This window comes from Aotus nancymaae, unplaced genomic scaffold, assembly GCF_030222135.1.
Source record: "Aotus nancymaae isolate 86718 unplaced genomic scaffold, 86718_ANA_hifiasm-v0.15.2.pri h1tg000011l, whole genome shotgun sequence".
NCBI classification, from domain to species: Eukaryota; Metazoa; Chordata; class Mammalia; order Primates; family Aotidae; genus Aotus; species Aotus nancymaae.
In genome coordinates, this window is record NW_026988422.1 from 44,016,634 (window position 1) to 44,031,017 (window position 14,384).

At 35.2% G+C, this 14,384-nt stretch overlaps 1 protein-coding gene across 7 annotated transcripts in view; it reads left to right on the forward strand.

The window, feature by feature from the left end:
- PCNX4 (pecanex 4) overlaps positions 1-14,384 on the forward strand; it is a 98,097-nt gene that overhangs the window by 46,151 nt on the left and 37,562 nt on the right. For 5 of the 7 annotated variants that reach the window (XM_064374903.1, XM_064374901.1, XM_064374897.1 and 2 more), the window contains exon 11: positions 4,805-4,883. In XM_064374903.1, the coding sequence (XP_064230973.1) occupies positions 4,805-4,883 (79 nt within the window). Of the gene's footprint in view, positions 1-4,804; positions 9,603-14,384 lie in introns of those variants that run through there. The other 2 variants (XM_064374902.1, XM_064374900.1) reach the window with 2 other exon arrangements.

The window sequence follows — 14,384 nt, forward strand, 5'->3', positions numbered from 1 at the left end:
AGCCAGTAGAGACAAAACTGTACTGGACAAAGGAAATGAATCCACATGATTCATTTCTGGATTCTTGAATCTACAGGAATAAAAAGAAACAGCAATTTTTTTTTTAAGGGTAACGTAAGGCCGCGTACAGTGGTTCACGCCTGTAATCTCAGCACTTTGGGAGGCTAAGGCGGGTGGATCACCTGAGGTCAGGAGTTCAAGACCAGCCTGGCCAACATGGTAAAACCCTGTCTCTACTAAAACTACAAAAAAAATTAGCTGGGTATGGTGGTAGGTGCCTGGCTGAGGCAGGAGAAGCACTTGAACCCAGGAGGTGGAGGTTGCAGCGAGCTGAGATTGCGCCACTGCACTCCAGCCTGGGTGACCAAAGCAAGACTCCATCTTAAAAAAAAAAAAAAGACTAACAACAAGGCTGGGCATGGCAACTTATGTCTATAATCCCAGCACTTTGGGAGGCCAAGGCAAGAGGATTGCTTGAGACCAGGAGTTCCAGACCAGCCTGTGCAACATGGCAACATCCCATCTCTACAAAAAATAAAAATTAGGTGTAGTGGCGTGCATTTGTAGTCTTGTCTACCGCTTGAGAGGCTGAAGTGGGAGGATTACTTGAGCCAGGAGTTCAGATTATATTGAGCTATCATTGCACCACTGCACTCCAGCTTGGGTGATGGAGGGAGACCCTGTCTCTAAAGAAATAAAAATAATTAATATAACAAGCACGATAAATGTATACTTGCTCCCTTTTCTCTCAGCTTCTTTTAAAGACATAAAATTATATAAAGTGATAATTATAACAATGAACTGTTGGATTTATAATATTTGTATTGTAATATGTATAACAATACCACAAAAGGGAAGAAAAGGAACTAGAACTCTGTAAGAGTAATATTTCTGTTTCACCACAATTAGTATAAATCTGAAGCTGATTCTTATAAGACAGAGGTAGTAAGCTTCAGTCAACCATTGAAGAAATAACTGAGAAAAAAAGTGAAAACAATAATTTAAGAAATTTAAATGGCATATTACAAAATAGTCAATGCAGAAGAAAGTCAAGAAAGAATAGAGGGATAAAAAAGATATGAGACAAAACAGAAAGGAAAATGATAGACAAAATTCAGCTATTTCAATAATAAAATTAATGGGAATGGATTAAATAATCCAAATGAAAGGCAGAGATTATCAGACTGGATTTAAGAAAACTCCTGTAATCCCAGCACTTTGGGAGCCCAAGACAGGTGAATCACTTGAGTCCAGGAGTTCAGGACCAGCCTGGGCAACACAGTGAGACCTTGTCTCTACAAAAAAGAAACACAATTATCCAGACATGGTGGTGTGTTCCAGTAGTCCTAGCTACTCTGGAGACTGAGGTAAGAAGATTGCTTGAGTACAGGAAGCTCTATGATATATAAAATATATAAATATGTAATATATAAAATAAAAGACAATCACATTATCATCTCAGTAGATATAAAAAAACTAACAAAATCCAGCACCCTTTTATAGTAAAAACAACTAGGAAAGAAGGGAACTTCTTCAACCTGAACATCTATGAAAAACTCACATGAACATCATAATTATTGGTGAAAGATTGGATGCTTGCCCCTAAGATCAAGAAGACAAGAATGTCTACTCTTATCACTTTTATTAAACATTGTACTAGAGCTTCTAGCCAGGTAGTATGGACTGAATGTTTATATACACCCCAAATTTATATGTTGAAGCCTAACCCTCAACATGATGGTGTTAGGAGGTGGGGCCTTTGGGAGGTAATTAGGCTTAGATGAGATCATAGGGGTGGAGTCCTATGATGGGATTAGTGCTCTTATAAGAAGAGTAAGAGACACCCAGAGATTCCCGTCTCTCTGCCATAGAGCTGAATAAGAAGATGGCTATTCATGAGCCAGGAAGATAGCCCTCATCAGAACCCACCCATGAAACCACTCTGATCTTGGACTTCCCAGCCTCCAGAACTATGAGAAATAAATGTCTCTTGTTTAAGTCACCTAGTCTATGGTATTTAGTTATAGCAGCCTATGCTAAGACACCAGAGTAATTAGCCACGAAAAAGAAATAAAAGGCATTCAATTTAGGAAGAAGAAAAATTATCTCTATTCACAGATGACATCATCTTGGTGTGTAGAATATCTAAGGAATCAACTGAAAAACTTAGAATTGATAAATTCAGGATGGTTGCAAGATACAAGATCAACATACAAAAATCTGGTGAATTTCTACACACTAGCAATGAACAAACCAAAAATGAAGTTAAGGAAATCCCACTTAAAATAGCATCAAAAAGAATAAAATACTTAGGAAAAAATGAACAGGAGTAATACAAAGCTTATACTCTGAAAACTACAAAACATTATTAAAAGGGGAAATTAAATATCTAAATAAATAGAAAAACATCCACTGTTCATAGATCAAAATAATATTGTTAAGATGGCAATACCCTCCAAATTTACAGATTCAACACAATCCTTTTCAGAATTCTAGTTGGCTTCGTTGTAAAAATTGACAAGCTGATTTAAATTTATATGGAATTTCAAGATACCCTGTATAGCCAGAACAATCTTGAAAAAGAAAATTGGCAGTTTCATCCTTTCAAGTTTCAAAACTTTGTGAAACAATAATCAATACAGTATGGTAGTGACATAAAGATAGACATATAGATCAGTGGAATTGAATTGAACATCCAGAAGTAAACCCTTGGGTCTTTGGCCAACTAATTTTCAACAAGGATGCCAAGACCATTCCCTGGGAAAATCACCTTTTCAACAAATGGCGCTGGGACAATTGGTTAGCCACATTCAAAAGAATAATGTTGGATTATTAGTATTAGTTTCCCAGGGCTGCTGCAACAATTACTACCACAAACTGGGTGACTTTTAAAAAATGGAAATTTATTCTCTCATGTTCTAAAGGTTAGAAGGCTGAAGTCAAGGTGCCAGTAGAGCTACGCTTCGTTTGAAGGCTTTAGGCAAGAATCTTTCCTAGACTCCTCCAGCTTCTGGTGCCCCTTAACATTCCTTGGCTGTGACTGCATAACTCCAGTCTCTGTCTCCATCTTTGCATGGCCTCATTCCCTATATTCTCTTGTGTCAATTCTGTTACTACTTTCTATGGATATCAGTCATTTGCTTTAGGACCCACCTAAATCCAGGATGATCTCATCTCTGAATCTTTAATTACATCTACAAAGTACTCATCCCAAATAAGGTCATATTCACAGGTAACTTCAGAGAGATGCTATTCAACTCACTACAGACCTTACTTTATACCATACTTTTAAAATAACTCAAAACTACATCGAAGACCTAAACATAAGAGCCATAAAAATCTTAGAATGAAACATAAGGGCAAATCTTCATCACCTTAAACTTGGCAATAGATTCTTAGATATGACACCAAAGCATGAGAAACAAAAGAAAAATAGATACATATGACTTCATCAAAAGTAAAAACTTTTGTTCCTCAAAGGACACCATCAAAAAAGTAAAAGACAACTCACAGAATGGGAAAAATATTTGCGAATACTGGTAAGGGACTGTTATTAGAATATATTTTAAAAAAACCTCTTACAACTCTATAATAAAAAGATAAACAGATTTTAATGTGGACAAAGGATCTATATAGACATTTCTTTAAAGAAGATGTACAAATTGCAAATAAGTACATGAGAAATGCTCGGTATAATTAGTCATCAGGGAAATGCAAATCAAAACTACAATAAAATATCACTTCACACACACAGATGGTAAAATCAAAAGGTCTGAAAGTAAGTGTTAACAAGGATGTGGAGAAATTGGAATACTCTTCTGCTCTTGGGAATGTAAAAATCGTGCAGCCACTTTGGAAAATATTACAGTAGTTTCTCAAATAGTTAAGCATAGAGTTAACATCTGACCTAGCAAGTCTATCCCTAAGTATATTTACCCAAGAGAAATGAAAACATAGATCCACATGAAACCTTGTACATAAACGTTTATAGCAACATTATTCTTAATTGCTATAAGGTGGAAACAACCCAACTGTACATCAACTGCTGAAGAAAAATTTTAGTATATCCATATAATGGAATATTATTCTGCCATAAAAAGGAATAAGGTACTGATACATGCTACAACATAGATGAACTTTGAAAATATGCTAAGTGAAAGAAATCAATCACAAAAGATCACATATTATAGGATTCATTTCAAGTGAAATTTACAAAAGAGGCAAGTCTATAAACATAAGAAGTATGTTAGTGGTTACTTAGGGAAGGGTCAATGAAGAGATAGGATGGTGATAACTAAAGAGTACAAGGCTTCTTTTTGAGGTTATGATATTTTAAAACTAACTCTGGTTATGGTTGTACTTATCTGTGACTCTAATAAAAACCATTGAATTGCATACAGTAAGTAGATTGTACGAAACGTGAATTATATCTCAACAAAGCTATTTATTTAAAAAGAGCCTATTGTGTCATTCACCACCAAATGGTATTTATGACTATGCATCGCCAAGGCAACAGATTAGAGAAGTCAGACAAAGAGAAGTGACTAAGATTTTGCCTAATGGTGATTGAGATGGCTGCCAGGAAACTTTTATTTAAAGGACCAAGAAAGTAGAGGTGATTCTTGATTCTGAGTACAAGCCACTTGTTATGTACATTTTAAAACACTACTTTCTATTTTTTGACCTTGGGAAAAGTTTGCCTAATTACAATGCAATTTTAAGTTTATAAATAAAATACAAAGACCTAAATGTAATCTCTTCTCTTTTTCTCCTCCCCCCGCCACCCACCCTTTTTACTTTAAAGGGAGTTTACACTGGGAGAGTACTTAGCCTTCAAGAATTATTGGTCCAAGTGGGGAAGTTAAATGCTGAAGCTGTTAAAGGTCAGTGGGCCAATCTTTCATGGGAATTACTTTATGCCACAAATGATGATGAAGAACGTTATAGTATACAAGCTCATCCACTACTTTTAAGAAATCTTACGGTACAAGCAGCAGATCCTCCCCTGGGATATCCAATTTATTCTTCAAAACCTCTCCATATACATTTGCATTAGAGCTCATTTTGACTTGTCATGTCATTACATGCAAAGTTTTTATTTTTTCATTCTAAAAAGTAACTGTGGTTTTTTAACTTCATTAGACTTCTTCCCGCCCCATTCAGATGCCTGAGAACAGCTAAGATCCATAAAGTTGGTTCTGTTAGCCGTCTTAATGGTTTTCAAAAGCAGCAAAATCATCTTTATGTCTAACATAAAAGTATAGAACTATTTGGCTATTATTTGTGCCCTCCATACACTTTAGTAGGCTTTGGTAAAATATGATAAAACATTTGTATAATCATTACATAATGAATTGTTTAATGCTTTCTTAAATGTGTGATAGGTGACTTGCCATACTAAGTTAACAGCTATGTAATTTTTACATACTTAAAAGATATGCATATCAGTGTTCTAAGTAATGATAATGGATCCTGTTCAAGGTTAACATAATGTATATATATTTGTTTGAAATATATTTATAGTGTTTTCCTATGTGCTGTTTTATCATATAATATTGTCTGAATGTTTTTATACAAAGCATGTAGTTTCCTTTCATAGACTTCAATTCCTTTCCTTTCATAGACTTCAGTTCACAAATACCCTTTTCAAATATCCTTTTGATATATGTGAAAGGAGCAGGGTTTATCCCATTCATCATGTGAATATTCACAGGAAGAGCAATGTTAGGGTAATCTGCATCTGACTACTAGAGCATAGATCTGAATCATTATATATTTCTTTCAGCTGAATTTACTGCTTCTGAAAAAATGATTTACCCAACAGGACTACCAGTCACTAGTTTCTTAAAGTATATGAACTAAAGTCAGAAGGAGATGGGAAGAAAATTTTTATAATGTGATCTGAATTTTACTTTCATTCTCTTCTTGCTTAGGAACTTTTTACAGATACATGTAAGGGGGATTAACAATGAATCTGCGTCAGTTGAGAGATCAGATTTCTCTAGTTCTTACTTAATTTCCAATAAAATCAATAGGAGCCCCCTAGATTTGTAATAGAGTAATTCATTCTCTTTAGAAATCATGCAAGTTATATGAAATATACCAGTTAAACTGTTAATATTCCATTTATTTAGTATGCGGACCAATTCACTCTAATAATGTTAAAGGATAACTTTTGGGACCATTTTTCAGATAATGATTCAAGAAATCTGTATGTTAACCTTTTTTTTTTGGAGGTAATATAGTTATTAAGATTTTGTATTACTCTAAGTTCACATCTCAGACTTATGATTTAATTTACATAATTGAGATTTACTAGCTGTACATCTTTATATCTTCATCATGTAGAAATATTTTCTCATGTCATTAAAAGTACTTCATAATTATCAGGGTTTTTATTTGTTTTGTTTTTTTTGTTGTTGTTTTTTTGAGATGGAGTCTCTCTTTGTTGCCCAGGCTGCAGTGCAGTGGCATGATCTCAACTCCCTGCAACCTTCACCTCTCGGGTTCAAGCGATTCTCCTGCCTCAGCCTCCTAACTAGCTGGGATTACAGGTTTGCCCCACCATGCCCAGCTAATTTTTGTATTTTTAGTAGAGACAGGGTTTCACCATGTTGACCAGGCTGGTCTTGAATTCCTGACCTCATGATCTGCCCGCCTCAGCCTCCCGAAGTGTTGGGATTACAAGTGTGAGCCACCGCGGCTGACCGTAATTATCAGCTTTAATGACAGCATAATATTCTGTTGATAGATATTATTTATTGGAACTCTGTCCCCCAAATAATGAGAAATTTAAATTGTTTAGAGATTTTCACTATGGTAATAATGCCAACCTATGCCTTCCCTTAACCTTGAATCCTACTCAAACTGCTCCCACATCTCCATTTCATTCATGGCCAAGTTTTCTCTTTCATTTACTTGTCAAACCATTCAGATTTGGATCCCATCTCCACTACTCTCCTAAATTAGAAAAAAAAAAGTTTTTATTAAGCTCACTATTGACCTTTTTTTGTCAAACCAGCTAGTAGTAATTGACACATTTGACCATTCCTTGAATCAGCTTTTGTGTTTTCTTTTGGACTTTCCTGATACTACATTATCTTTGCTTTCTTCTTATCTTCCTAGCAACTCGTCAGTCATCTTTGCTGCTTTCCTCTTCTACCTGACCTCTAAATTTTAGAATTTCTCAACAGTTGATTCTAGGCTCTACTTTGTGTGTCTACATTCACCATAGATAATCTCATCTACTTCAAGACTTGAAGTATCAATAAATTGATGATGATCAAATATGTGTACCTAACCCAACCTCTCTTCTTACACTGAACCTATATATATTATTTATTTGATATCTTCACTTGATATGTTAAAAACTGACAGACTTTGAAGGGAAGGTGAGGGTTAAAGAAAGACACATACACAGGAAGAGGGGGGTTTGAGAGCAAATGCAGACTTTAATTTATGTCCAGCATAAAACCTGCAGAAGTAGGGGACCAGCTTAATGCCAGAGCCCACCGCTGCTTACAGACAGGGCATACTTATTGGTATGGATGGGAGGGATCTGGGCAGTATGGCTTGCTGCCCGGCAGGATATTGATAAGATGTTCCTATGTTGAGGTGGTTCTGGCCCTTGTTCTGGTAGGGTGTCATCATGGTGTTCCTTGGGCCTTTGCCCAACAAGATATGATAAGGATGTTTCTTTAGTTGGGCCTTTGTCTGCCTTGGGTCCAGTGGTTAAGCAGGATGCTTCTCACTGTGCGAACGCCTGTGAAATATTTCACTTTGATCAAGGTCTGCAAAATAATGGGGAGCTTACAAAATGGTGCAGTTTGGGCTAACACTGACCTTACTGAATTTTCCCTAAAACCTACTTTTCTACTTCTGACTTTTAGAGGTACGTTCATACCAGCTATTTCAGAGAACTAGAAAAGCCAATCAAAATAATTTTTTAAATCTGCTTAAGGGTATTAGAGAACCAAAAGACAGTGAAGAATAACATCACTAAGATCTAAGGCAGAATGAAACCTAGAGACCTGAGCTCAATTTTTGGGCTGCTTTTCTTTTAGAAGACATGCCAATTCAGGATAAGGTAGTTGAAAGATGCTAAGTAACACTTATGACAGTCTTGCTGCTGAGTTGGAAAAGAACTGGAGACCAAGGCTCTAAGGAAGTAGGGGAGGGAAAAGGAACCCTAGTAACTGACCACACATTGGGTTGTGACCCCAAGGGACAATATCCAAATCTTAAGAGTGAAGAAAAACCAGATGCAGTTAGGATCTTCTCACTTCCCAAAACTGGATTAGTGACCCTTGGCTCTAACCTCTACCCAGAGCAAATGTAAATCCTTTCTGGACTGATCTTTTGAGTTATTTTTATAACTTTTTACATTTAGTGTTGGAAAGTTATTTAAGGCATCTGAGGAAACAAGGCAACATGATCAAAACCCGAAAGAAGCAACAAATGATAGGACAGAGCCACAGGGGATCCAGATAATGAGCTACTCAACACAGGGTCTAAAATTACTATGTTAGTGTGTTTAAAGATCTAAAATACAAGACTGAGAATTTCAGCAGAAAATCAGAAAGTATATAGAAGAATCAATTGACAAGTCCCAAACTTAAAATTACATTAATCAAGTTTAAGAATTCAGTGAATGGATTTGATAGAAACTGGATACAGTGAAGTGGGAATTAGTGAACTAAAAGTTCTATCAGAAGTAAATACCAGATGTGAAAAATGAAGAGACAAAAGAAGATACAGTAGAGAGAATAAGAGACATGGAGTTAACGTGAGAAGATCTAACATACACGTTACTGGATTTCCAGAAGGAGAAGAGAGAATATGGCAGAAGCAACCTGTGAGGAGATAATGACTGCGAATTCTCCAAATTTTTAAAACACATCAAGACCTGCAAGATCAAAGAATGATAAATAAAAACAAAATTACATCTTAGCACATCCTAAGAAAAAATAAAACACAAAAAGAAAATCATTAAAGGAGCTAGATGTGATAAAAGACATTACTTTTAAAGGAGCCACAATTTTATTAAACTGACAGCTAACTTCTCAACAGAAAATATGGGAACCAGAAATCAATGGAATGATATTTTCCAGTTACTGAAAGAAAATAACTGCAATTTTAGAATTCAATATCCAAAAACAATTCTTCAAGAATGAAGCCAAAGTCACTTTCAAACACAATAAATTTAATAGCAGATTGTCATTAAAGGTAATAGTAAAGGGTACTCTTCAGACAGAAGGAAAATTATCCCAGAAAAAGGTTAGGGATAAAAGTAGGAATTAACAGTAATTTTAAAAAATAATATACAATTAAATCTAAGTGAACAATAACTATATAAAATAGTCTCAGAGGTTAAAATAAATAATGTTAAAACATATGACAATAATATATAAATTTGGTGCAGGAATTCCAAGGTCTTTAGAATTATCAGAAAGAAGATAAAAGTATAAGTAATATTAGACTTTGCTTTGTCATCTATAGGGTAACCACTAAAAGAACAGCAAAAAGCAAAATAATCATATAACTACAACACTAATACAGGGCAAAAGTGGAATAATAGGCAAAAAAGGAGAGAAAATGTAAAATAGGACAAAGAGAAATCAAATGGTAGATTAGGAGATTTAAATCTAAATATCAGTTACAACATTCATATGAATAGACAGTGTACCAATTAAATGCAAAGATTATCAAAGTGAAAAGAAAACCCACAAAGTACCTTTATGCAAGAGATGCCTTAAATATAGGAGTACAAGGGTTGGAAATAAGAATAGAAAAACTTATAGTATGAAATATGAAAAAAACAATAGGGCAGGTGACTTTGGTGGCTATTCCAACATTATTCAGTGTAGATCTTAAGGTGAAAAGTATTATAAAGAGAGACAATTTCTGGTTTCTGTTGAAACCAGAAAGTTTCAACAGGTCTAATAATGATTTAACAATATCGCCTCAAATATTTAAGCAGAAATGAACAGAACTAAAATGAGAAAAGCCAGCTGCATTCCAGATTTTAATATACTTAGCAACAGAACAGCAGCCATGCAAAGATACGTAAATATGTAAAGACTGGAATAATATTTTAAAACTTAACCTAATTGGTATATATAAAACAGAATACCAGACAACTGCAAAATACACATTATTTTCAAATGCAGGTAGAATATTTATCAAAACTGACCATATTCTAAGTCATAAGGATGGAATATATTCTTTGGCCACTTTCATTCACTTAGAAATCAATAACAATTTCAAAAATAGAAAATTTCTATTAAGTTTATAAATTAAGAAATACACTTCTAAATAACTCATGGATCAGACACTAAATTACAATGTAAATTAGAATATATTTGAACTGAATAGTGAAAATACTTTGTGTCAAAACTTACAGTAGACACCTAAAGCTATGCTTGGAAGGAAATTTATAGTCTTAAATGCACATTTAAAAGAAAAAAGATTGAAAATGAACCTAGAAGTTATTTCAGAAAGTTCTAAGAATAGCAAATTAAACCTGAAGAAAATAAAGGAAATAAAAAAATAAAGATAAGAACAAGAATTAATGGAGTAAGAAATGAAGATAACATGGATCAACTAAGCCAAAAGTTGATTCTTTGAAAGGATAATTGACAACTATCTGGTAGACTGAAAAAGGAAGAAACACAACCTATATCAGAAATGAAAGGATATTACAAATCATACACAACTCATGCCAATAAGTTGGAAATTTTAGATGAAGTGAACAAATTTTGTAAAATATGGCAGAGCCAAAATTGACAAATAAAAAAAAATAGAAAATTTGAGTAGTTCCCTATCTGCTAAAGAAATGGAACCTATAATTACTTTATTTACTTTTCCATAATGAAAACTACAGGCTTAGATGAATTCCTCAATGGAAAGACAATCTTTAATTCTTACAAAGAGCAATAGAAATGCAGGAACCCTCCCCACCTCATTTGATGATGCCAGAAAATCTAGATACCAAAACCTGGCAAGGACTTTATGAGAAAGGGACCTATTTCATTCCCCTCAACATCAATGCAAAAATCCCAGACAAAATACTAGCAAACTAAACTACACACACACACACACACACCCCTACACACACGGAATAATAAATCACAAGTTGGGTTGAAAAACCACTGAAAAAGTGAAGTTGGTGTGATAGTTGAAAATCAGTATCATTCAACACACTAACATAATGAAAGGAGAAAAATATTTCAGTAGATCCAGAAAAGATATTTGATAAACCAGTATTCACTCCTAAAAACTTGCTTTTTAATATTCATCTTTATTATTCTTATCCTGAGTTTCCACATACGATCTTCTGGGTCAGCGATAGATTTCTTGTTACTCAGGGCAATCAAGGGCACCTGCCCACCTTCATGCTAGTCCATATCCCCAGGGCAACCTGATAAGAACTCATGGGATTTTTGCTATGTAAGGGGCCAAACACTGCATAGGCAAGGGACAGGGAAAATTATTTTTCCCTACTTTTAAAGACAAAAGAGGCAGCTGTCCTCTTTCCCCCCCGAAAGGGTCTCCTTTCACTTGTGTCTTGAGGTAGACAAAAAATAAAAGTCTCTCCAAAAGCCAGATAGCCAGCCCCATGTGTCTCCTAGAGCTGTCTCCTACATCCCAGGGAATACTTAGGAAGCTAAAATATTAGAAAAGAGGAAAGATCTCAGTACAATAACCTAAGTTCCCACCACAAGAAACAAGAAAAAGAATAGCAAAATAAACCCAAAGCAGGCAAAAGAAAGGAAATAACAAAGAGCAGAAATGAATTAAACTGAAAATAGAAAAATACATAAAATACTGGTTCTTAAAAAAAATCAAGAAAATCCATAAACCTGTAGAAAAACTGACAAAAAGAAAAAACACATATCATTACCAAGAATGAAATGAAGAATATCACTACAAATCAGGCAGTCATTAAGATAATGAGGAAATACTGTAACTTTCAGCTTACGCCACTTGACAACTTAGAAGAAATAATCCAATTCTTGAAAACCACAAACTAGTAAAACTCAACCAAGACGGAATAATCTGAATATCCTACAACTGCTAAGTCTTTTTCAAATTAATTGTATCATTTATATTCCTGCCAGCAGTTTATGTGTACAAAGTGTGTGATTACATTTATATAAAACTATAAAATGCAAACTAATCCACAATAATGCAAGCACATCATTGGTTGCCTGGAATGAGATGGGCAAGGGGAAATGATTACAAAAGGGCAAAAGGAAACTTCTGGGGCTCATTTATGTGTTTACTCTCCCTATTGTGGTTATGGTTCACAAGGGTAGCCATTGGCAAAACTTACCATCTTGTATAGTTTAAATATGTGTAGTTTGTCATACATCAATTATACTTCAGTAAAGATGTCAGAAATAACAGGAATTCATTAACTCTATCTTTGAATTACTGATTGTGACTGAGGTCTCATGTGGCTTACTCGTGAATCCAGTAGTTGAGCAGACTAACTTTAAAGCCATCACTTCTGCTAATTTTTACCAGCTCACCTGCTGTTACCTTACACAATCCCAACTGTGTTTCAGCATTTCCTTCCTACATAAAAAGACCATTCAGGATAATGGTTAAGAAATACATCAGTGCAGAATAATAAATACTTACAAAAAAGTTAAATGTGAACATTTGGTTTTTATTGCCCTTGACTGTCTTTGACAAAATGCACTTTGACATAAAGCTGCCTTTTCCATCTTGTGCTGTTGACAAAAGAGCCTAAAAAAGAAAGAAGGTGTGTACAGAAGATTACATGCCATAGAAAAATACCATACACAGGCTGGAAGCAGTGGCACTTTGGGAGGCCGAACTGGGTGGATCATTTGAGGTCGGGAGTTTGAGACCAGCCTGGCCAACATGGTGAAACCCGGTCTCTACTAAAAATACAAAACTTAGCCAGGCATGGTGGTGCAGACCAGTAGTCTCAGCTACTTGGGAGTTGAGGCAGGAGAATCGCTTGAACCTAGGAGGCAGAGGTTACAGTGAGCCAAGATGGTGCCACTGCACTCCAGCCTGGGTGACAGAGTAAGACTCCATCTCAAAAATGAAAAAAGAAAAATACCATATAGAAGAATAAAAAGATTTTAATTTATATATACCTCTTCTACTGTGCATTGGCTGGAGTAGCTGAACAGACATCGGCAGGCACAATGCTAGGCAGGCACAATGCTAGGCAGGCACTAGAGACTCAGTGATGAATAAAACAAAACTGATCTGGAACCTGACCTCCTGAAGCTTCTCTTAATCTGTCTGTATTCCTTTCTTTCAAGGCCCAGTGCAAGTGACACCTTCATTAGGAAGGGCTTCCACACTATTCTATCTGCAGATCTCCCTTTCCTGAACTATTATGCTTATAGTCTGTACCAGGCCACATGACATATGTCATTTTGTAGCATTCTAGAATTATTCCAATCTTTTCATTTTTATAACTGGTATGTTGTATTCAATAAATAATGTCATTATTCCAGTTTTAATCACTGGTTATGCAAGAGTCCTCTCTATTATATTTTATCCCCATAGTGCACCCCCATTTTCCTCCCCATCCTAAGTAATCGTTACAATACCTAAATGTACATCGAATGTATATATTTAGGTTGTGTGTTTTCTTGCAGAATGAGCACTATCTTCTGTGCACGTTTGTGTATGTGAACAGAATTGTGTGTTGTTTGTTTCTTCACTCATTACCATATCTCTAGAACATATCCATGTTATGTATACATTTATTCCATTGCTTCTACCCACTATACCTCATGGTGTACCTCCACCACATGTCATCTTCCCCCTTTCCCAAAGACAGCCACTTGGGTGGCTTCCAACTTGCCTAACAAATATTCCACAGTTATTTGATGTATGTTACTTTGGCTTCAGCTAAATTGTGAGCTGCTTGTAGATAAGGACCATGTTTTTCTTTACCTGTTACTCCTGATAATTTTCTGTTAGTGCCTGTGCATAATTTCTCCTGTAAGGTGTTAAACATTAAATTAAAATTAATCATAGTAGAAGTAAAAAGTTGCCAGTGGAATCTTCCTAAGTCTAATCATCGCTTTACCCCTTACTAGCTTTGTGACCTTGACCTTGGAAAAGTAAAACCTTGTTGCCCTTTTGTCATCTATAAAGGTAGATAATACCATCTATCTTAGTGGGCTGTTATGAAGAATGAGTTAATTAATACTAAGCACTGCAGTACAGCGTAAGACATACAACAGGTATTTCCTGTCAACTTTTCTAAGAAAGTATAAGCATCTTGGAGGTAATATTTCTAACACTTCTTTGTATCTGCTTATTACCCAGCACTCTGCTTGGTATGAAATATTCCACACATTTATGTTGCTATGATTTGGATGTTTTTG